At 38.2% G+C, this 25,643-nt stretch overlaps 1 protein-coding gene and 1 pseudogene across 2 annotated transcripts in view; one reads left to right on the top strand and one right to left on the bottom strand.

Moving 5' to 3' along the window:
- The window catches only part of hdac11 (histone deacetylase 11), a 106,368-nt gene that overhangs the window by 29,118 nt on the left and 51,607 nt on the right, over window positions 1-25,643 (bottom strand). For both annotated transcript variants that reach the window (XM_059944106.1, XM_059944107.1), the window contains 3 exons: window positions 25,029-25,071; window positions 21,412-21,488; window positions 9,886-9,948 (listed from right to left, as the gene is read on the bottom strand). In XM_059944106.1, coding sequence (XP_059800089.1) covers window positions 9,886-9,948; window positions 21,412-21,488; window positions 25,029-25,071 — 183 coding nt within the window. The remainder of the gene's footprint in view (window positions 1-9,885; window positions 9,949-21,411; window positions 21,489-25,028; window positions 25,072-25,643) is intronic.
- On the top strand, window positions 2,919-4,306 carry LOC132378109 (isocitrate dehydrogenase [NAD] subunit alpha, mitochondrial-like; annotated as a pseudogene).

Here is a 25,643-nt window from a genome sequence, read left to right as displayed (position 1 = left end):
AGTCACTCTAGTCGGCGAATTCAAGCTCTTTTCTACACCCTGAAAGAGAAACATCAATTCAGATTTTTCACTTGAGTGGGTTATGGTCAATACTTAGCTGACATATGAAGAACAGGATGTTGAAGATTAAAACTTCAAACCCAAAACAAAACCCATTTCTTCAAATTTACTCTGAGAACAAGTAAGCCAAGACTAGAATTCCGTCGGAGCCAATACTCCAGCATAGACATTACTTTCATGCTGCTCCATGGGGCAGGCCACCTCATTCACATGCCCTGTACCAGATTCCAGAAACAAAGACCCTATCCTCAAACTCTGTTACAGGAGGGCAGAAGAAATGATTCAAGACTGTTCTTAAGACCTCCTTGACAAAGTCAAGCAGCCATACTGATTAAACATGAGGAAATCTGCAGATGCTGGAAATTCAAACACACTCAAAATGCTGGTGGAACACAGCAGGCCAGGCAGCATCTATAAGGAGAAGCACTGTCGACGTTTCGGGCCGAGACCCTTCGTCAGGACTAGATTCCTGACCATACTGATTCCTGGGGACCCTGGAGAAGAAGAGTGGATGATGGCACTGAGAAACCGGAGACTCTGCATCAGGAGCAGTTTGATGCCTGATGTCAACAGAAGTCACCAAAACTACCGTTTTGTTAGTCTTCGGTATCTCAGAGCTCCTGTGTGGTACAGGTACTACATTAGCCTCATCAATCACCACAGAGGCACAGAGTGAGGAAGTAAGGACTGCCTTAGGCTATGACTTCAGATGAGGTTCTGCTTAATAAGATCTTTTGGGATCCCAGGATATTAATGGTAAAGAATTCAGTAACACTTTCTTTTACTGACTCTTTAGTTCCTGCAATGTTTACTGGCATCCTGAGCATCAAACGTGGCCTCACTCTTGCTGATCTGCATGTGTCAGCCTCATGTAATGTGCAAGCTTGATGTTCAACAAAGCGTCCTGTGCATCCACAGGGTTTCGATAGTGTGGGGACAGTGAGCAGACTGTCCATGGTCAGCATTTCAACAGCTGACCGAGCCATGGCTTTCATCAGACATTTGACAGCAATTCTGAATATTTCTGAATGTGATTGTGTCATCGTGTTGATTACTATCCTACACTCCCTAGTATTGATTCATTTTGATATCCAATTGGCTCCAAACTTTGTAAAATTATTAAATAAAGGTACAGCATCTCAAAAACCAAAAACTGTAATGGCTCAAAGCTTGTAAAGTATCTAAATAAACTCAATTAGTCCAAAACTATCAACTATCCAATGTTGTCAATGTTTCCTGCAGCAATCCCTCACAGTTCAGATGAACGCAGATGCTATTTCTGGCCCGAATACTTTTTCCTCCACATTCTTTTAATTCAAATGAAATTCAAATTCTCAGATTGACATGGTGAGATTTGAATTAATATTCCATGAACAGTTAGCCAAGGACAGTAACATAATCATTATACTACCTCACAGCAGTCCTTGCCTTGTTCCTCTGGAAACCGCAGCTTCAAAAGATCAGCATTTGACTATTTGATGGTATAATTCAGACAGATGGTACTTGGAATATTTCTTTAAACTCGCAGCAGCTGCAGACAAAGGTGCATCATTAAATATGCACCAATCTAATAAAATACTACGTAGAGCAGAAGCATTCAGGAACCAAAAATGGATGAATAGGCAACTAGCTAGAACCTTTTAATTAGCTACTGAAGAGTACTACAGAGCCAAGATATCAATAACAATATTTCAGGTCTCAAATGTAATCCTTTTCTGTCACAATTGCTTCTTCATTGCATTATACATATAACATTACAAATCAGTACAGGCCCTTCATCCCACAATGTTGTGCCTACCTTTTATCCTACTGCAAGATCAATCTAACACTTCCCTCCTGCATTGCCCCCCATTTTTCTATTTATGTGAAATGTCACTAATATATCTGCTCTACCACCACTCCGACAGCACATTCCTTGCACCTGCCACTCGTGTAAAAATCCTACCTCTAACATCTCCCCCACCGCCAATACTTTCCTCCAATCACCTGAAAATTATGCCATCTCATATTCGCCTTTTCTGCCCTGGGAAAAAGCCCCTAGTTTACTCCACCTTCCTCATAAGGCGCACTTTCTAGTCCAGGCCACATCTTTGTCAATCTCCCCTGCATCCTCTCTAAAACTTTCTCATCCTTCCTGTAATGAAGCGACCACCATACTCCAAAACCTGCATGCATGCCCATGGCCAAACATCTGAGAATATGGATGCATTCATCATCATTATGTGCCATGTCGTATGACATAGTCTCAAAATAGTATGCCATGATCTCATAACCATGATCGTTCTTGGCAAATCTTTCTACAGAAGTGGTTTGCCATTGCCTCCTTCTGGACAGTGTCTTTATAAGATGCGTGATCCCAGCTATTATAAATACTCCTTAGAGATGATCTGCCTGGCTTCAGCAGTCACATAATCAGGATATGTAGCAGTTGCTCATACGACCATCCACCTGCCCCCATGGCTTCACGTGACCCTGACTGGGGAGGCTCAGCAGGCGCAACTCTTTCCCAAGAGTGACCTGCAGGCTAGCAGAGTGAAGAAGTGCCTTACACCACCTTTGGTAAACACATTGCCACCCTGTCACCCAATTGATGCATTACCTGATATACGTCAGTGCTAATAGCAACATCTTACATATAGGTCTTAAGAGAAACAACTGACTAAATCACACTGGGGAACCTCAGTGAGGTTAGTCAAGATTTGCAAATCTTTCGTCACCCTCAGTGCTGCTCACAATCCAAAAAAAAAGGCTTGCATTTCATAGACCTTCTTTGAAAAACATAGAAAGGCACGTGTCAAAGTAGCAATACTCAGCTTAAAAAAAATATGGTGTATAAATAAAAACAATAGGGCGCGAAGATGGCGGCTGGTTTGTGGAGGAACACGGTCTCCCGTGTAATGGGAGCAGTAAAGAGTCACTAACCAGTCGCCAGGACCTTGTCTGATATACAAACTGTAACATTAATCCCAGGTGATGGCATTGGCCCAGAGATATCTGATGCTGTAGTGAAGATTTTTGATGCTGCTGAGGCTCCCATTCGTTGGGAGGAGAGGACTGTGACGGCCATTCAAACATTAAGTGGAAAATGGATTATTCCTCCAGAAGCTAAAGAATCAATGGATGCAAACAAAATTGGATTGAAAGGACCCTTGAAGACTCCAATTGCAGCCGGACATCCTTCAATGAATTCGCTACTTCGTAAGACCTTTGACCTTTACGCAAATGTGCGCCCTTGCGTATCAATTGAAAGTTTTGAGACTCCATATAATAATGTGAATCTTGTTACGATTAGGGAGAACACAGAAGGTGAATATAGTGGCATAGAACAGTGGCATAGTGGCATATAGTGGCATAGATTGTCGAAGGGGTGGTCCAGAGTATTAAACTGATTACAGAGGATGCCAGCAGGCTGATTGCAGAGTTTGCTTTTGAATATTCGCGGAACAATAAGAGGAATACGGTTACAGCTATGCATGAGGCCAACATCATGCGAATGTCAGATGGACTATTCCTGAGGAAATGCAGAGAAGTAGCAAAAAACTTTAAAGATATCAAGTTCAATGAAATGTACTTGGATACAGTCTATCTTAATATGGTGCAGGACCCATCGCAATTTGATGTGCTTGTAATGCCAAATCTCTATGGTGACATCTTAAGTGATCTATGCGCTGGGTCTGGGAGTTACGCCAAGTGGAAACATTGGAGAAAATGGAGTTGCAATTTTTGAGTCTGTTCATGGTATAGCACCAGATATTGCTGGGTTGGATATGGCAAATCCCACAGCCCTTCTGTTAAGTGCTGTAATGATGTCGAGACATATGGAACTTCATGACCATGCTAACAAAATAGAAACTGCCTGCTTTGGAGCAATTAAGAATGGAAAGGTGCTAACCAAAGATCTTGGTGGCAAATCTAAATGTTCTGAGTTCACCAGTGAAATCTGCCGAAGAGTGAGGGATCAGGATTGAGTCAGCACAAATTTGCTACCGTATTCAAATCTCATGAATTAACCTGCAAAATCAGCTCTACTGAATAGAATCAGTCTGTCACATTCATGTAAACAATTGTTGTGAATTGTCATTTAAATGTCCTGCTAATTTACAATTTCCTTTTTGGTTATAATGTGCTTTCATGGCATTCTGATTATTTATTGAATGAGTATTTTTTGACTGACCTGAAGTGTTATTTTTTTATATAGAAAGCTGCTATAAAGATCGTGCATGATATTTCCTTATTACTACTTCCATTCCACTTAATTAAAGCAGTTTCAAAATAATAAAAAAACAATAAAGCAATTTTACATTCCATCCCAAAGCAATGGCTAATATACTGCACTGAATAAATAGGATGCAGAAGAGGATGTGGCTAGGATTAGAGAGTGTATGCTGTATGGAGAGCTAGGACAAACTTTAGCTGTTTCTCTAGAATGGTAGAGGCTGAGGGAAGATCTGATATAGATTCTTAAGATTATCAGAGACACGGATAGAGTAGACATGCAGCATCTTCCCCCTCCCCCACGGTGAAATGTTTAATCTCTGCTGGAACAATGGAAGGGGCAAATATGATAGAAGTGTTCAAGAGATTCTTAGACTGAATCTTGAATGTGCAAGCAAAGTAACGAATATGGACGTTGCATTGGCAGAAGTGATTAGTTTATTCAGGGATTTGATTACAAACTTATTTATTTATTGAGATACAATATTTATTTATTTGAGCCGCACCAACCAGCATCTGCCAATTTGATCCAACCCTAATCCTGGGACCAATTAGCCTACCAACCAGTACATCTTTGGACTGTGGAAGGAAATCTGCGCACCCAGAGGAAATCTATGTGGTCACAGGGAGAACGTACAAGCTCCTTACAGACAGAGGCAGGAATTGAATCCTGGTCACTGGTACTTTAAAAGAGTTGTACTAACCAATACGCTACCATGCCACCTCTAGTTTGGCACAACATTATGATCCAAAGGGCTTGTTACTCTACTAATAAAATGTAATGACATTATAATTTAACTTTATATTACTTGTCATATTTCATTATATGAATGTTGTTCTGCTATCCACCATATACAACTGAAACTGTCCCTGTAAAAGTGCCAATATATATTGACAAATCTACCCAAGCCTACCAGGATATATTGTAGTTGATTGCTATATGTATATTTCATGTATTAGAATGCTTTTTAACATAATACATGAAATGCCACACATATAGCAGTATCTTTTGATATTAAGGCATTGTAAACGGAACAAAAATTACAATTAAATACACATTTACTAGAGAGTTATGTCTAGTATAAACAAATCTTTACATTTAAACTAATCAACTAGGTCAAGATTATTCAGTGTCAATTTTTTTCCTTTCACTGGTTATCCACTTAAGATTACCAGTACTGTAAGACAGCAATTGGAAACTTAGTGCAAGGCCATTCTGCCATAACTGTCTGCAATGAATTTAGACTGAAATTTTCTAGTGATATCCCAAGAATTTTAATACAGTTCTTGAGTTACCCAAAGTCTTTTTTAAAGTTGTATTAAAATATACATTATGACATTTCACAAATTATTACTTTAAAATATATGTAATTCTACCTCACGAGTTGAGGCCTGCTCACCATATGACATCAGGATGTGCAGACAAGCACAGCAAGGACAGCACGTTCTGGTGCATGAACTGGAATTCTAAAGTCACCGTCCAGGTGGACATTGCCACCAATGCAACATTTAATTTTCTTGCTTAATTTGAAAACTTTACATTTTGAAATGCAACAGTAGTGTTTTTCTAAACAGCACCATTGAAATAGGCAGACTCTCAAACATCACCGTTTTTGTAACATCATTCCCATGGCACAAGGATTCTTTTCTCAGCGTGTGGATTCGCAGAAGAAATGAATACTTTCCAAAGCAAGAGTTAATTAAAAGTAAACACAATTAATAAAAACAAAACTACAAAGCAAGTAATACACCAGGGATTAAAAAAATCTAATGCCAAAGCTCTTTGACCTCACTTAAACTCCCAATTTCTTGTTTGAAATGAGCCATTATGATTTTCAACAAATCACAAAATAGGAACCCACTTCAGAAGTCCAGAAGAAAAATACCATATATACAATTCTCCCATGACAGGAGAGAACTGGATCTTGAGTGCCCTCTGTACTTCACCTAATAATTATTCATAAACTTTTAAGCAAAACCTTGCAACATCTGACCTACGTTCCTCTGTCTACAATATCGACCTAGGCTATAACTCAACTTGCAATAAATCGTGAATTGATCTGCTTTCTGCAGTTCAGCCTCATTGATCAATCCTCAGGGCACAGAAGATCAGCTCTGTACCTCTTCTCCCCACAACCACTGTGCTTGAGCATTTCCACAAGGTTTAGTTGGCCAATGCCATACTCAATATTCAAGGCTGGGCAGAACATTATGCATTTTTGACCTTCCTATACTTAGAAAAGCAGTCCTGTATTATGTTCCTACTATGAATTGATTTGATATATGAGAATATATATTAATTTAAAATGTAATGTACTGTAAAGAGTGAAATTTGAGCATTGGCTAAAATGAAGAAAAATCCTTAAGGTAATTCTTCACTGCATTCAACTAACTCACAAGTTATTGAAAGGATAATTAGAACACAGAACAGCATAGCACAGTACCAGCCCTTCAGCCCACGATGTGTCAGCCTTCTAACCTACTCTACAATCAATCTAATCCTTCCCTCTTACGTAACCCTCCATTTTTCTATCATCCATGTGCCCATCTAAGAGTTTCTTAAATATCCCAAATTAATCTGCCTTTATCACACACTCACCAATCTGTGTTAACAAAAAGCCTATCAATGTTCCCTCTAATTTGTAATGACCAGTGCACGCAAAAATCTTGTGCTGTGCAATTTTTTTGCCTCGTGACAACTACATTTGTGCACTGACTTTTATATATTGAGGTATTCATTTCAACAACTAGCAAAACTCAGAGGAGTTTTGGTCTCCTCTGGGTTTGATCGTTTTCGCTCTCATTCATCTGCGCTCTCACAAAACAGCAGCAGGCCTGTAGCGGGTAAAGAACGATTTCCTCACCGGAGTTTTTGCACACCGTACATGTGATTTGCTTGCTATAAAACACTTTAAAGAGTCAAGTTTCCAAATATCACTCCACTTCTTCCCACTTGCAAATTCTCCAGCAACTTTTGCATCGTGGCAATACAGGCAGGTAAAACCAGTTTCTGTATTGTATTGTACATAAATATTTCTTGTGGCTGCACATTCCTGACAGCTTTCAGTGTGGTAGTTTGTACTGTTTCATTAAGCCATTTTGCTTTAAATGAACTAGCAGTTCTTCCGCGTTTCACACCCTTTGCTTCTTTAGAGATTGACATAGTGAATCAATAATTTCTTCAATTAAAAGTGTAAATAAGCCAGTCCTAAAATTTGCAGACAAATCATCGCAAATTTCATACTGTCAACACTAACTGCATCAGATACCAGAAAAGGAAAGGTAATTGTGTACAATCATGAAATATACTTAACATGTCAACAAGGCAAAGGGTGACAACCTTTTGTGCGCAGTTTAACTTCTTCTGTGTGCTAGTAGCAAAAGATGTGTGCATGCGCACATCTTAGAGAAAACATTGATCCCCACTATACTTTCCTCCAATCATCATATAATTATGCCTCTGGGTATTAGTCATTTCCACCCTGGGAAAAAATCTCAATTATTCAAGTACAATTCCATAAAAGTATGCTTTAAAAAAAATACTAGCTCCTGGCAGTACAGTGGAGCAGCTAGCAGAGCTGCTACCGCACTATTCCAGTGATGCAGTTTCAATCATGACCTCTTCTTCTACCTATAGGGAGATGGCATTTTATTCCTCCATGTTGTCCGGTTTCAATAAAGTAGAACTGACATGGATGAGTGTTTGACGGTCAGGCATTGAGCCCATGAGAAACACAAGGTACTGAAATCCACAGCAAAACACAAGATACTGGAAGAAGGGAAATGGATGCAGCAGCCATTTTGGGTTGAAACCCTTCTACTGGAATGAAAGAGAAGAGATGGGAGAGATGGTTCAATCATGAACCCAGGTGAGTAGCGGTACAGGATGGACGAGGGGAGAATTGAAATAGTGACAGAAATTGAGAGGTGAGAGGTGCAGGCAACAGAAAGCTACAGATGATGGCATCTGATTTGCAAGCAAGGTGTAACATGGAATGTACAGATGTGCACAGTGACAGTATACATCATGTATGCTCTATCTGTTGCTACCAGACCACGAGCTAATTCATTATCAGTAATTGATGTGACTGTTGTAGGCCGGCCTGCCGATGGGTCAATTCCCTGTACACCACTCCCCACACCCCACCTTTCAGATCACAAGGATACACTGTCTCTCAGTCCCCTCCAACTTTTCCACCATCCATCATGATTTTAGACCTGACCCTATGATAGATATTCAACTCTATCTCATGCTCGCTAAGCTTGCTTTCTAAATAGCAGCTGCTAGTTGAAAGGAAGTAAACTTTGAACTAGATTGCTTAGTTTAACTTCTGTTCATACAGAGAATTTAGTCTGCAGTTACTAAAGTGTGAATAAAAATCACTCTTTATAAAACAGATTAGCAAATCGGCTCTATAGTTTGAAGATACTCTGTAAGGAGTGACTGCACATGCTTTATTATCACTCAAGAGTAGAGCATAAGAGCATAATGCTTTGTATAATTTACGTTAGTTCAAACAGACAACTTGCTTACTTTAAGGTAACTTGAAGAACAGATGAATAATATCATTTTACCACATCAATAACTTATGTGTTTATAATTGGAAGAGTTTTATGTACTCAGAAGTTAGCTTTACAGCATTAATGGTAGCTAGCCAAGATCTATGTCTCCAAAAAAATGCTTTTAGACCATTTGTGTTAAAAAGATATCTGAGGAAATATCACAGGCTTGTGAAGTCACTCAAGTTAGGGGAAAAAGGGGTATAAATGTGAAGAACAGCTCAGGCTTATGAGGAATGGGATAAGGAACATCAGGAAACATGAAAGAACGAGAATTCATTCCTCCAGCTTCAGTTTCTATGACTGACAACTTGCTTGTCTGCATCTTTTTTGTTTATAGGAATTGAACCAGTATTTTGGAAATCCTTAATTCTTTATGTCTGATAAATCCTTTGTGCTTTGTAAATAGTGTGCATTTTAGAAATGGTTTATAGTTGGGAAATGTTTAAGATAGAAATCCTTGGTGAGGTTTGAGTGTGTCTTATGAGTGCTGTGTGGATTTGAACATTTATCACTGTAGATAAATGAATTGAACAGGAGTAGGCAGTTTAAACGGCTTGACACAGACTAGATAGGCTGAAGGGCCAGTTCTGTGCTGTACTTGTCAATGACTCTCACTGTGTTTTAAATTACTTAGCTAGCTGTAATTATCTTCTACTTGGTAGACAGAGAATTCCCGACACTCAGATACTGGGTATTGGCAGCTAAACTTGCCGTGGAGAATAAACAAGGAAGAAGTCTTTGAAGATTGGGTGGTTACAGTATAACCTCCCATTAGTGAGAGTACTCATGGCTATTTATATCTTTGTTTGAGTTTAGAACTTCACGGTCAGCAAAACCCATACCATCAAAACCCACCAATCAGTATAAATGATGTTTAAATATTTACTGTTTAAAGAATAGGCTATTTCCCTACACCATTTATAATTTCAGCCCATTCTTACATTCTTCAAAACCAATTGCTTCAGTAAGTTAGTTAACTACTTCAGTTCATGAAATAAGAGGAAATAAAAGTAAATTCTTCATTATAAGTAGGTGGTTGTAAATTACCTGGTGTGCATCCAAGTCAATGATCATAGCCTTAGAAACTCCTTCCACTCTCTCAAATAAGAACTGCAATTAAAAATAGTCATAATTAGATGTCAAGAATGTGAAAGTTGTTGCATAGATTTATAATTACTGTACACATCACAAACTTTCAGAAACTAGGAATTTTTTTTAAATCAATGAAAACAAAAGTAAGTTTTAAACAGTTACTACATGACACATGAAAACTATCAAATATATTTATTAACTGTTTATATCTGACACAGACTTTGAAAATGACTCCTTGGATTGGGGAGAACCACTGAGAAACAAAAATGTCTCTCCCTCCATATGTAATTTTTAATAATGTTTCAAAAATATTTGACCACAGTACATTATCCACGGTAAAACGATATTGTAAACTCATCCAATAAAATGCTCAAAGACAACAGGACCTTACAGTATCCATGTTGCCCCATGGGCATTCTAGAAGGCCACAGTAGATACTGTGCTGACTAAGATTTAATATTCATGGTTTCTGCTCAATGACAAATCAGTGCACCAGTAGCACAAAGTAATTGTCAGCATTCAGCTTTTAACACCCTTGACAGCATTACGCCATAAAGTCCACTCAGCAGGATCCAAACGCACAGGGAAATGCTTTGCTCTGCCTGAGCAATGTTTGTGAACCCGAACCTTCGAAATGACATCAACAATTTCTTAGAATAAAATTCAAAGATTCAAAGTGCAATTATTATTAATGTATGTATGAAGTATACAACCCTGGGATTGTCTTATTGTGGACCTGCCTCAAAGCAAAGGAACACATTCGAAGAAAATATGAAACACCCAACATGCAAAAAAATCACAAATCATGCAAACAGCAAAACAGACACGGAAATAACACACAGAATACTAAACACCAAATTGCAGTGTCTTTGAAACTGTCCAGGAATGTTCAGTTTAGTTCGGTTCAGATCAGATCAATTTAGCGCTGTGTCATTCATTGATTGCAGGCCACAGCCAGCCCACCCCAGTCACACTGTTCACTAAATTCAAAACAGGTACCAAGGATGAAAAGTAGGCATTCTCAATTAAATTTGAGGTAGGTGTAGCAAGTCCATTTATGTCTGCAGTCTAATTTCACACTCACCGTGTAGTTTCAAAGCTCTTTTACTGGTGACAAATGACTAATGTAAATGCAGAAAAGCAGCATCCATCATCAAGGACTCCCAACATCCAGGCCACGTTCTCTTCTAACTGCTGTCATCAGCAAAGAGGTACAGGAGCCTCATGTCCCACACCACCAGGTTCAGGAACAGTTATTCCCCCTCAACCATCAGGCTTTTCAACCAGAAGGGATAACTTCATTCACCCTAACACTAAGCTGATTCCACAACCAATGGATTCAGTTTGTAGGTATTCTACAACTTGAGTTCTCAATATTGCTTATTCATTTGTTACTGTTATTTGTTATTTCTTTTCTTTTTGTATCTGCAGTTTGTTGTCTTCTGCACTTTGGTTGTTTGTTCAAATCTGTCATGAGTCTATTACGTTTCTTTGTATTTACTGTGAATGCCAGCTAAAAAAATTATATACTGACATATATGTACTTTGATAATAAATTTGCTTTGAACTCGGAAAGTAAGAAAACGAAGTAGATAAATGCACTGCTGGAGAGGTTGTAGCTCATCAGGCACTGCACCAATATCCCAAAGGTGTTGGGAGAAGTGGGTGGGGGGGGGGGGCAATGCTCTGGCGTTGGTAAGGGGAAGGGTTCAAACTAACTTAGTAGGAGAATGGTATACCAAAGGCTGAATCAGTAACGAGAACAACCAAGCTGAAAATAGAAGATAGAACTCAGGTAAAGGGCAAGAGAAAAGAAAAGGCAATAATACAGAGAATTAATGATAATTAGAGTGCATCAGAAAGGGCAAGAACCATACAAGCATCAAAGTGCATCAGCACAAAGAGCCATAGTATTAAAGATGCAAGAAGAAAATTTAAAGGCCACACTGCATTTGTTACAAGACAGATGAGTTGACAGCCACTACAGAAATGTGGCTGCAAGGTGACAAAGGCTAGGAACAAAACATTTGACATTTCTGAATCATAAGTGAAAACCTTTTAAAAAGGATATGATTACTCCAGTGACAAGGGACGATAATGGTTGAGAGATCAGTATGGGTGGAAATCAAGATGTCAATGCACAGAAAAATACACGTCCCCTAACAGAGGCTACACTGCATAAGCTGAGAAATAATAGGAGCTGTGAGAAAGGAACCATGGGTACTTTGGGGACGGGAAACGATGTATTGGCACCCAAAGGCTGTGGCTAACTAACAAGAAACATTGAATCTCAGGACAAGATGGGTTACTTTCAGACTGGCAATGGCATGTGGGTCAGTGGCAGTGTCTCGGCTTCTTGCAATCAATATTAACAACTCAAATATAGAGACCAAATGCACTGCAGCCAACACTGTAGGTGATAAGTTCTGAGAAGGGAACAAGGTGCTTAGGAAAGTGATACAAACAGATTGAGCGAGAGGACAAGAATTTGGAAGTTTGAAATTAAAAAATGGGAGGTTTTCCACTTAGTAAGAATAGAAACACAAATTATCCTTTAACTGCAGTCAATCTACAAAATGTTACAGAACAAAGGGATCTGTGGCGCTAATACATGAAACAGTAAAAACTTGAATTCAGGATGCTTGAATGTCAATTTCAATCAAGTATTAAGTGGAAAGCAACCCTTAATACAAACAAGACTCTGTCTTCAAAAAAACTATTTATAACTTATAAGCATTAATCATTGTCTGGAAAGATTGAAGGCTACCAGTTCAAGTGACAGATGCTGTAACTAAAGAGATATACCTTAGGTGACAAGACAATCTCTTATATTGACATTTCTATAAAAATACTTTATGAAACAAAGTAGCAACCACAAACACTTTAAAGATGATGAAACCAGTTTGGGACCTTCTGCTTTGCACCATTGTAAATTATTCAAGAACAAACAATAAATGATTTTTTGCAAGATCTGTAATCCAGCAACAGTAGTCTCCTGTGTCTCCAAATTATAAATTATCCCTCAATGTACCACCCAGGATGAGATCAGGGGAAGGATTAAATGGACATCCTGTCACATAAAATCATATTCCTGTCAATTAAATTAATTAAAGATATATTTGTTCAGTCAATCAATATTTGCGGCATTTATATATTCAGGCAGCAGTCTTTCAATGCCGTAATAAAAGAAGATTATTCTGAATAATTGAGGTTTTGTACTCTCAAACCTTTTGATTATCTCAGGTATTTGAATATTCAAAGCTGTCTTGTACATAATCACACGGTCCCATTGGAATAACGTAACTCTACAGAGACAATACCCCACATCCACAAAGTTGAAGTTGAAAATGTATTTAATCATCTGATGTTATTTCTATGCTTAAGGTGTGTAAAACCTTCTAAGAGAGATTCTTCCAGTATGTCTTCTCGTCAGTCTGAATAACTACCATAAGACCATAAGATATAGGAGCAAAATTAGGCCATTTGACCCATTGAGTCTGCCCTGCCATTTCATGAAGGCTGATTCAATTTTCCTCTCAGCCCCAACCTCCTGCCTTTTCCCCATATCCCTTCACACCCTGATCAATCAAGAATCTATCAACCTCTGCCTTAAATGTACATAAAGTCTTGGCCTCCACAGCTACCAGTGACAAAGAATTCCACAGAGTCACCACTCTTTGGCTAAAGAAATACCTCCTCATTTCCATTCTAAACTGATGTCCCTCAATTCTGAGGCTTTGTCCTCTGGTCCTAGACTTTCTCACCATAGGAAACATCCTCTCCACATCCATTCATCAAGACCTTTCACCATCTAATAGGTTTCAACAAGGTCACCCCTCATTTTTTTGAATTCTCTTGAATACAGGCCAAGAGCTATTTGACCTTGGAATCATTTTCGTGAACATCCTTTGTACTCTCTCCAGTTTCAGCACATCCTTTCTAAGGGGCCCAAAAACTGCTCATAACACTCCAAGTGAAGCCTCATCAATACTTTACAAAGTCTCAACATTACTTCCTTGCTTTTCTATTCTAGTCCTCTCGAAATGAATGCTAACATTGCATTTGCCTTCCTCACCACAGAATCAACTTGCAAATTAACCTTCGGGGAATTCTGCACAAGGACTTCCAAATCCCTTTGCACCTCAGTTTTTTTGTATTTTCTCTCCATTTAGATAATAGTCAATCCTTTCATTTCTTCTACCAAAATATGTGATTGTACACTTCCCAACAGTGTTCCATCACCCACTTCTTTACCCATTCACCAAATCTAAGCCCTTCTGTAGCCTCTGTACTTCCTCAAAACTGTCTGCCCCTCCATCTACCTTCATATCGTCTGCAAACTTTGCAACAAAGCCATCATCCAAATCATCGACATATGATGTAAAAAGAATCACACCCAACACAGACTCTTGTGGAACACCAGTAATCACCGGCAGTCAATCAGAAAAGGGTCCCTTTATTTCCACTCTTTGCCTCCTGCCAATTAGCCACTGCTTATCCATGCTAGATATACCATGGGCTCATACATAGCTTGTTAAGCAGCCTCATGTGTGGCACCTTGTCAAATGCCTTTTGAAAATTCAAGTAAACAACATCAACTGATTCTCCTTTGTCTATCCTACTTGTTATTTCTTCAAAGAATTCCAACAGATCTGTCAGACAAGATTTGCCCCTGAGGAAACCATGCTGACTACAGCCTATTTTATCATGCATTTCCAAGTACCACGAGGCCTCATCCTTAATAATTGACTCCAACATCTTCCTAACCACTGAGGTCAGATTAACTGGCCTATAGTTTCCTTTCTTCTGCTTCTCTTCTTCTTGAAGAGTAGAGTGGCATTTGCTATTTTCCAGAACCATTCTAAAATCTAGTGATCTTTAAAGATGATTACTAATGCCTCCACAAACTCTTCAGCCACCTCCTTCAGAACTCCAGGGTGTACACCATCTGGTCCAGGTGACTTATCTAACATCAGACCTTTCAGTTTCCCAAGAATTTCTCTCTAGTTAATGGTAATGATGAGTAACAATAATAATAATGATAATAATAATAATAATCTTGGGTAATGATGAGTCTGAGTACAGAGAGGAAATTAAGAACCTGGTGGCATGGTGCGAAGACAACAACCTATCTCTCAACATCAGCAAGATGAAGGAACTGGTTGTTGACTTCAGAAGTAGTAGCGGACTGCACAACCCCATCTACATCAGTGATGCGCAGGTGGAACAGGTCAAAAGCTTTAAGCTCCTCGGGGTCAATAACTCAAATGACCTGACTTGGTCTAACCAAGCAGAATCCACTGCTAAGAAGGCCCATCAGCAGCTTTACTTCCTGAGAAAGCTGAAGAAATTTGGCCTGTCCCCTAAAACCCTCACTAATTTTTTATAGGTGCACCGAAAAAAGCTTTGTTCTAGGGTGCATCACAACCTGGTATGGAAGTTGTCCTGTCCAAGACCAGAAGAAGCTTCAGAAGATCGTGAACATAGCCCAGCACATCTCACAAACCAATCTTCCATCCTTGGACTCACTTTCCACCACACACTGTCGGAGCAGTGCTGCCAGGATAATTAAGGACACAACCCACCCAGCCAACACACTTTTTGTCCCTCTTCCCTCCAGGAGAAGGTTCAGGAGCTTGAAGATTCATACGGCCAGAATTGGGAACAGCTTCTTTCCAACTGTGATAAGACTGCTGAACAGATCCTGACCCGGATTTGGGCCGTACCTTCCAAATATACCGACCTGACTTGCACTACCTTACTTTCCTTTTCTAATTATGATTTATAATTTAAATTTTTATTATATTTACTTTGATTTGTACTTCAGGGAGCGCGAAGCGCAGAATCAAATATCACTGTGATGATTGTGGCTACTCTAACTCATATGTTTTGGTCATGTGTAAGCTTAAGTAATTTTTGGAGGGATGTGTTTGCAATATTATCTAAAGTTATTGATGTGGATATTCAACCTAATTCACTTTCAGCAATTTTTGGGATTATTCCAGAGGAAGCAAGCAAAATGCCTGCTTCCACTCAACATATGATAGCCTTTTCAACTTTACTGGCGAGGAGAGCTATTTTGCTACACTGGAAAGAATCTAACCCACCTACTGTTTTTTATTGGCTCTCATCCATTATGTCATGTCTAAGTTTGGAGAAAATTAGAAGCCGGACATTTGATACATCCTTTAATTTTGAACAAGTCTGGCGACCCTTTATTCAATATTTCACATGATTTAAGTTTTTTTATTATTTATTTATTTTTCTTTACTCTTTTCGGAAAATCCTTATCCGTGAAGGTTTGGAGATGACTGGAAGGATGATTTTTTTCCCTCTCTCTCTCTCTTTTTAATTTTATCCTCAATTGGACTGCCCAATCTTTCTTTTTCTTTCTCTTTTTTCATCTTAGTTAGTTAGTGGGGTTTTTTTCCTTTAAATTTCCAATCTTTTTTTTATGATTGCTATGAGGAGTTGTAGTTTTTTTTTGACCATTGTATATATAACAGCGTAATATTTTACCTATCTGAATTTGACATTATATATTTTCTCTTTTTTATTGCTGTTTATATGTCTTTTATATTATCTGTTTGCTAAACTCCTCCTCTGATCTGTATATTCTTTATTTGAAAATCAATAAAAAGATTGAAAAATGAATTGATGATTGTACATTCTAGTATCAATTGTTTGGTGACAATAAAAGTAACTTCACAAACTTCAAGACCCCTGACACCAGGAACTTCTACCATACTGCTAGTGTCTTCCACAGCAAAACGCTTATTCAGTTTGTCTGCCATTACTTGTCCCCCATTACTACCTTTCCAGCATAATTTTCCAATGGTCCTATATACACTCCCACCTCTTCATTCCAATTTATATATCTGAAGAAACAACTTTTGATGTCCTCTTTAATATTATTGGCTAGTAACTTTAATATTCCATCTTTCCCTTCAAGGACGTCTGTCGGTTTTTAAAAGCTTCCCAATCCCCTAACTTCCCACTAATTTTTGCTCTGTTATATGCCCTCTCTTTTGCTTTTATATCGGCTTTTCCTTCTCGTGAGCTACGGCTGTGTCATCTTTCTTTTAGAATACTTCTTCCTCTTTAGAATGTACATGCCCTGTGGCTTTTGAACTGCTTACAGAAATTTCAGCCATTGCTGTTCTGCCATCATCCCTGTCAGTGTTCTTTTCCAATCAATTCTGACCAACTCCTCTCTCATGCCTCAGTAATTCCCTTCACTCCACTGTAATACTGATACATCTGACTTAAGCTCTCCTTCTCAGATTTCAGGGTGAATTTGATTATATTATAATTACTTGTCCCTAAGAGTTCTTTCTCCTTAAGCTCTCTGATCAATTCAGGTTCATTGCCGAGCACCTAACCCAGAATAGCTAATCCCCTAGTGGGATCAGGAGCCCAACCATGAGCTGCTCTGAAAAACTATTTCACAGGCATTCTAGAAAGCCCACCTCTAAGAATACAGCACCAACTTGATTTACCCTGTATACCTGCATATTGAAATCTCTAGGACCACTGTAACATTCCCATACAGCATCCATTTTCTATCTCCAGTTGTAATTTGTAGACCTCATCCTTCCTACTGTTTGGGGGTCTGTATGCAACTCCCATCAGGGAGTTTTTTCCCCTTGCAGTTCTTGAGCTCTAACCACAATGATTCAACACCTCTGACACTATGTTACCCCTTTCTGAAGATCTGATTTCATTTTTTAACCAACAAAGCAACACCATCCCCTCTGCCTTTCTGCCTGTCCTTTCGATAAAAGTGAGTCCTTGGACGTTAAGCTCCCACCAATGATTCAGTGATGCCTACAACATCATACATGCCAATCTATAACTGTTCTACAGCAAGACCTATTACATCTACAGCTCATACAGAGTCACAACATTTGGTGCATTTCCAGGATACTTTTGGAACCCATTATGCAACCAGTGACTCCGGCAGTCTAGGGAAGAAGTATTTTTAAGGGCATCACCTTGTAATCAGATCTGTTTGGGCCAACAACCATGGAAACATGATGTATCAAAGAACAAAGTAGCCAGCTGGAGAGGTAGATGTAAAATGTAATTGCCAGTCTGTGTATTTGTGTAAGGAATTAGTGCTGGGTAGTTTGGTATGACAAGGTCATTGGTCGTGGCTCAGAATTAATCGTTTTTCAGGATGACACTGGGTGGGGGGTCATGTATATTCAGTGCTCAGTAGGCATCCATAGCTTGAGGGTGTTATTAGTAACATGATCTTACTAAGAAGTAAAATTCATATAAGGATGCACAGGGTAGGAACGTGAAGTAGGAGTAGGAATAAGCTACTTGTGTGTGCGCTCAGGGTAGACTGGTGGACATTTTAAAGTACAAAGGCATCAACTTTGGCGTACGACTGTAACTCATTCTAGTTATTGTATTGTACACAAGTTCAAAGTAAATTTACTATCAAAGTACATATATGTCAGCACATACAACCCTGAGATTCATGTTCTTCTAGGCATACACAATAAATCCAATAACCATAATAAAATCAACAAAAGACTGCACTGAACAAGGCAGATGACCGGTGTGCAAAAAGACAACAAACAGTGCAAATACAGAAGGGGAATACTAATAATAATAAACAAACAAACAGTGAATATCAAGCGCATGAGATGAAGAGTCCTTGAAAGTGAGTCCCTAGGTTGTGGGAACAGATTAGTGATGGGGTGAGTGAAGTTATCCCTTCTGGTTCAGGAAACTGATCGTTGAGAGGTAATAACTGTTCCTGAACTTGGTGATGTGGGACCTGAGTTTCCTGTACATTCTTCCTGATGGCAGCAGTGAGAAGAGAACATTGCCTGAGTGGTGGGGGTCCTTGATGATGGATGGTGCTTTCCTGCCACAGTGTTGTGTGTCGATGTGCTCAGTGGTGGGGAGGTCTTTAGTTGCGATGGACTGGGCCATGATGGATGATGCAAAGATACCGTCGGTGCACTACAGCAACATTCTGCAGGCTATGCATGATATTTAAAAACAGAAGCCTAAATAAAAACTCACTAAATGGTGTAGAAATGAAACGTTTAAAAACTTAAGAAATCTGTCTGCTTCAGTGATTTGTACCATCAATGTGGAACAGACAAACAGGTTGAAGATTGTTGTAGGCATCACACTGACTGCATGTTTAGAGTTTTTAAAGTTCTGGTCATGATGCCACAAAGAGGGATTCAAAATTTTGGAATTCATCCCAAGTTCAGGTGAGGTAGTGCTGGATTATACAGGAAGGCTGTGAAAAAAATCGGGATACTTCAGTTTTGTAAAAGCCTGAATTTATGAAGCTGACAGAATTTTAAATGTGGTTAGAAAAGTCTTGGAACCATGACATTAGAATAAAAGAAATTGCTTCAATCAAGTATGTACTCTATTGTTTATTCAGCTATGCAGTACATTTTGAACTAAAACTATAAAGTTTCCATCATTACAAATTGAAAACAATATTATGAATAGATATCTTAAGAAAAATGAAAAAGAACAAAAAACGATGGAAGGACAATAAGCTTTTTCTCTGAATAGACAAACAGGGACTGATTAAATAGCATTCCTCATGTTATTCTCTACTTGACCAGGAGTAACGAAATAAACACACACTACCGCTAAAACAATAAACCTGCATATTTTATGGACATCTTCTCCTAAGGAAGTTGTTATTACAGAGTGGAATGAATTACAAAACTATAAACAGAAATGCAACAGGTAAGATTTTGCAAGGTAACACCGGCATTTCTGCTCACAATCATCAGTAATAACAAGCTTGGGATTCGCACGCAGATGGAAATCTCAATACTAGACATCTGCTCTGAAGCATTTTCCTGATTAAGCTCCATTGATGGGTTCTTCATGCGTCAGATTTAGATCGAGTGTAGGAACAGCAAGTGTATTAATTTCAATGGAAAGGTAGAGCTCTGAGAAACCATGCTAAGTTTTAGTTAAATTACATATTTTCTGGTTGTTTCTGTTTGCATACATGATTTTATTATTCTTATTACTTAAGTGTTTGATATGTTTTTTTTAATAGTTTCTGAACATTTGTGTATATTTCAGAATTACACAGATTTAGAAACGTTAGCAGTATTTTAACAGCTTTAATATGAAAGAGGATCCAGTGCTTTCCTGGCCTAAACGACGAATAAACTCTTCTCAGGCTTCCAACTGGGCACAGATATCAATTATAACTGATGTTTTGATGTCAAACTCTGCTATATTCTTCAGGGATGATTCCTTGGCATGTCTAGTCCAGTGGTATTTATACCCCTGTAGTCTGTACCTCTTGATTGGTTAGTCCTTATCCAATCAGGTTTCTACTATCCCACCTTGTTTACAACTGAATTCCAGTTTGTCTCTAACAGCACAAATTCTTTTCCCCTAGTCTTATTTCAAAGGCTTCCTTTACCAGGTGGTCCCAAAAGCCATTGGCATGGCAGAGTGGTTTTGTGTCGTCAAAATCAATCCCTTGGCCATTGCGAATGCAGTGTTCTGCTACTGCCAATTTCTCCAGCTAACCCAAATGGACACACCACCTGTTCTCCTTGATGCAGTTTCCACCACGCATCCTGCCTGACCTATGCATGCTGCTTCGCATTCAAAGGGAATCCTGTAAACACCAGCTGACCCTAGTCCTAGGTCATCTTTGACCCACACAAGCTGCACTCAATATAGCCTGTACAACGCATGTGTAATCCTTGTGTTTCAGGAACAACTACAGGTAATTCACTGCTTACTAAATACCCGACACAAGATAAATATGAAAAGTCTGGAAACAAAATCTATGTTACAAAAATCTATTGTGATCTTAAAACAGCAACCATCTAAAGATTTCCATATTCCATAATAAGCAGACTAAATTAAAAAAAACATTGAGGAGATTCAAATGAGTCTGGTAATGATTCTGGAGTAATATTGTTATACAATAGCAAAGTATATTCTTCCCTTCATTGTTTTAATGGAGACATAAAACTATTACTTTTGGAGATCTTGAAATAGTAGAGGGGAAATCAAATCAATACCGTATGCATGAAAACATTGTTTCTAATGTCCAGGACAAAGTTTTATATATGCATTTAAATGTAGTAAGCTGAATACAATTTAAACTTTGTTTGTCAGATGGTTAACAAAATAAATTAATAATGCATGGATCACTTGATTGAAATTTCCTTCCCATAATTTTGTTTTGCTTCTCTAAGCAGTTAATCAGAAGCAACTATGAATGTCAGCCTAAGCTGATCCAAGTTTTAAAACCAACTGGAGTTCAAAATCACTTTGAGGATTTAAAACCAAAAGTACCTCATAATATCTGTATCATTAATCACTAAATTCACTTTACATTCAAAGCTACTCAAATAATGTGTTGCCTCTCATTGGTGAAATACTTTCATATACTGGAACCAAGTTTTCAAGTCTTAGGTAATGAGAAAATCATATTTATTTACTTTCCATTCTCACCTTAATTGCCAGAGTTATGTCAGCATAGGCACAAAACCCTCCTCCTTGGTCACTCGAACAATGATGGAAGCCACCACCTAACAGAAGTAAAGCACAGGTAATAATAATATTAATAAATTAACTATAGAGTACCTTTCATGTAAATGATGCCATTTAAAGTGCTTTACAATGTGATAAAGAGAAACGATGAAAAAATTTAAAAATAAATAAAAGAAAAAGATGTTAATATAAGGTTGAAATAAATAGGTTTTGAGTTGGCTTTTAAAAATGTTAACTGAGCCTGCATCCCTTATAGCGTTACATAGTGAATTCCAGAGTTTAGGAGCGTAATTCAAAAAAAGCTGACCTTTTTTTGAGGGAGATTGTTTAAATTTAAGAGACCAGCAGAAGTCGTCCTAAGACAGGCATGGGCAAACTACGGCCCGCGGGCCATATGCGGCCCGTTAAGCTTTTTAATCCGGCCCACAGAACTTGATGAAATTATATTAATAAACCTTGTTAACGTTTTTTCCCCGCAATTCTGGCGTTTTCCCAATAGATGACGCACTCTATATACATTGACCTTTGTTGAGGTGCAGCGTATTACTCCACATTTGCGCTTTACTCTTTGTTCGGCTCGACCTATTTGTGTGAACAGGCGTTCAGCATCATGAACATCAACAAAGCCAGCCACAGATCCAAGTTAACTGACCAACACCTCAGATCCATCCTGAGAATCACCACAACAAAACTAAATCCAGACTTTGATGCGCTGGCTAAAAAGGGAGACCAACAACATTGTTCCCACTGAAATTAAAAATAAGTTTCTTCGTTGTGTTATGTAAAAAATGCATTTGAAAATATTTTTTTCAATAAGCCTTACATGTTACATGTCATTTCTGTTAAGTGATGGACATGAGTAGTGCGCAGGTGCACGTACGTTCTCAAAATAAAAAATGCGCTCCAGATCAAATAACGCGCTCCGCATACTGGCGCGCTGTCATTGTTCTGTCTTTGTGCTGGTCGTTGTTGAGTTTTGGTACAGGGGACAATTGAATAAGAAGGAGCAGGACAAGTAGACCTGCATCTCCTACCGTTTTTGAAATAAAGACAGTCAGGAGGAGAGTGATGATGATAATATCTTGAAGGATAACAGAATTTTCAGTGCTTTAAAATAATTACTGTTACTATTAAAAAAAGCTGTATTTTATTCATTTAATTTTCAGTGTTTTAAAAGTTATTTCAATAAATAGCTAAATACCATGGGACTTCAAAGACAGAGATTTTGTTGTAATGCATTTGTTCATTTTCAATTGAAATTAAAGCACATGTTTTCTACATATTCCATGATATTTTATTTTCTCTTATGAGGTGTATTACCAAAACACTCCGTCCATCTGCTCCTGGTCCAGCCCCCCTGTCAAATTTTAGAACCCTTTCTGGCCCATAAGTCAAAAAGTTTGCCCACCCCTGTCTTAAGAGCTCAAGCAGGATAATAAAACAAAAGCAATTCTCTGATGTACTCTGGTCCCAGACCATTAACCGCTTTAAAAAACACAAGTAAGAGAACTTTAATATCAATTCTAAAAGATACAGGAAGCCAATGCACAGTAGCTAAGATGGGAGAGATATATTCCCTCATCTGGTTTTGCTTAAAAGTGCAACACCAGCATTCTGAATGAATTGAAGTTTGTCATGGATTATTTTGGAAGGTCAGTAAAAAGTGTACTGCAGTAATCTAGCCTATTTAACATAAAGGTGCAAATTAGTTTTTCCAGCATCATTATGTGACAGAAACAGACATTTTGCTATATATGGGATTTGAAATTCAAATCTGAATCAAGGATAACACCCAGGCTTGTTATTTCGGATTTCACAAGGGGAGCCAAGTTCCCAAGTTTATCAAAAAGACGATCTCTTTTGGCTTTAGGACCAACCAAAAGTATTTCAGGTTTATGCTCATTTAGCTTTAGAATGTTATTGCTCATCCATTTGTTTATTGCAGCCATACCAGAAATCAGAGAACAGAAGGTGTTATCATCATTAGGCTCAATTGAAATATACAATGGTGTGTCATCTGCAAAACCATGGAAATAATGTTTACGCTCTCCAATGAGGTTTCCTAAAGGGAGCGCATATAAAGTAATTATAAAATCTACGCAGTTTTACCCCTTACAAATGTCCTACACACAAATATATTACATATGACAAAAAATGACTAAATCAACTGAAAAACAACATAGCGACTTTTTTCTCCAGTCCTGATGAAGGGTCTCAGCCCAAAACAGCGACTGTTTACTCTTTTTCATAGATGCTGCCTAGCTTGCTGAGTTCCTCCGGCATTTTGTGTGTGTTGCTAGGTACGAGTATTGGCACTTCAGTATCTAAAACACACTGAAATTACAGATAGGTTCTGAACGGCCTTGGGCTATTTAAATGTAGTAAGTGGCCAAGTATGGATCAGATGATCATTTTGCAAACCTGACTACATCATCTACGTCAACGTGCTACCTTTCATAGAAGAGGTTAAACTGGAGAGATTAACTGTAAAAGCAAGTTTCCCTCTTTTGGGAAATTTAAGAGATTCTGTGGAATTACATATTCAAACCTGACCATTTATCCTTCAACTAATTTTATTAAAATTGATTACCTGGACTACTTTCTTTTCTCACTGGGGCACAAACTATAAGAGCGATTTCTCAGTATTATAACAAAGGCTGGTCTTTGGTGGTTTCTCTCTTTCGGACATTCAAAGGACGTAAACATGCATTAAATTTTCACTGTATGTCTTTTTCATAATTGGTGGTGAAAATAGTTACTTAATGTGCAAAATTGGTGGACTAAAATCATTCAGACAGAACCCAGCTGCTTCAAATACTTCACATGGTTTTCCAAAGCAAGAAAAAAAATTCAATCATAAATTCAGTCACCACACTTTCTGGAAAATACTATTATGCTCTGAAATGTTGTACAGCCATGCAAATGTCCAATGCATCAAATATAATTTTTTTATCCCTCAAAACTTATCAAAACACGACAATGTTAACAAAATGACTCAGAACATGGCATTGTTATACAATTGTTTGAAGAGGAAAGCAGAGTCATCTGCATTCACAAGTGACTTCTAGACTTAATAAACGCAGTAGATGCAGTCAAACTCTACATCAGTTAATTGAGTATGTCATATAAATCCTGTTTTCTAAGTCTTCACATAAGTATTTAAAGCAAAATATTACCAGCTATTACTAAAAGCTTGTAATAGTCTCTCTCTGTAGTAATAATTAAGCCAGCTGTTGGATATCATGTAAGATCTGGGCTGCCATGGTGACGGAAATGTCAGTTTTTATTACACACCACTCAACAAACTAATAGTAGAAATATCTGATGAAATCTATTTGCAAAAGTAATATAAAGTTAAACATTATATAGTGTAACACTGCATTAGAAAAACTGAATTTACAACGTACCTACTTTACCAAGCATATTTAGTGCTTTTATATCTAGCTGGCTGATGAACCATGGAAAACAACCCCATTTATAACTTTAGTAGCCCAGAACTGTGGTTCAATTGTAAATTGAAATGCAAAGATGAAGACTAGATGGCTTTCAGATATTTTCAACAATTTTCTATTACCTACCAACATTGATTGCCCATCCTCGTTCAATAGCAAGCTTCCCAGCCTAAATGTTAAAAACAAATAAGGGAAACAATTTATTATTACAATTCAGTGATTCAAATATCCAACAGCAAAGTATACAACAGGCTATAAAACAATTCTATTTACAAAATGTGGTTAATATTATAAAGTTTAGAAATAAAATTACTGCCTCATCATTTCAAAGTTCAAAGTAATTATCAAAGTACGTACATGTCACCTTATACAACCCTGAAATTCATTTTCTTGCAGTCACACTCAATAAATCCATAACAGAATATTAACCATAATAGAATCAACACGAGATTGCACCAACTTGGGTGTTCAACCAGTGTGCAAAAGACTGTGCAAATACAAAAAGAAATGATAATAATGAATAAGCAATAAATATTGAGAATATGAGATGAAGAGTCCTCGAAAGTAAGTCCATAGGTTGTGGGAACATTCAAGTGATGGGCTAAGTGAAGTTGAGTGAAGTTATCCCCTTTGGTTCAAGAGCCTGACGGCTGAGGGGTAACAACGGTTCCTGAAACTGGTGGTGTGGGACCTGAAGCTCTTGTACCTTCTTCCTGATGGTGGCAGCAGCATGACCTGGGT

This window comes from Hypanus sabinus, chromosome 19 (genome assembly GCF_030144855.1).
Source record: "Hypanus sabinus isolate sHypSab1 chromosome 19, sHypSab1.hap1, whole genome shotgun sequence".
Classification (NCBI taxonomy): domain Eukaryota; kingdom Metazoa; phylum Chordata; class Chondrichthyes; order Myliobatiformes; family Dasyatidae; genus Hypanus; species Hypanus sabinus.
Note: the sequence above shows the minus strand (reverse complement) of the source record. Positions and strands in the feature narration are given on the sequence as shown.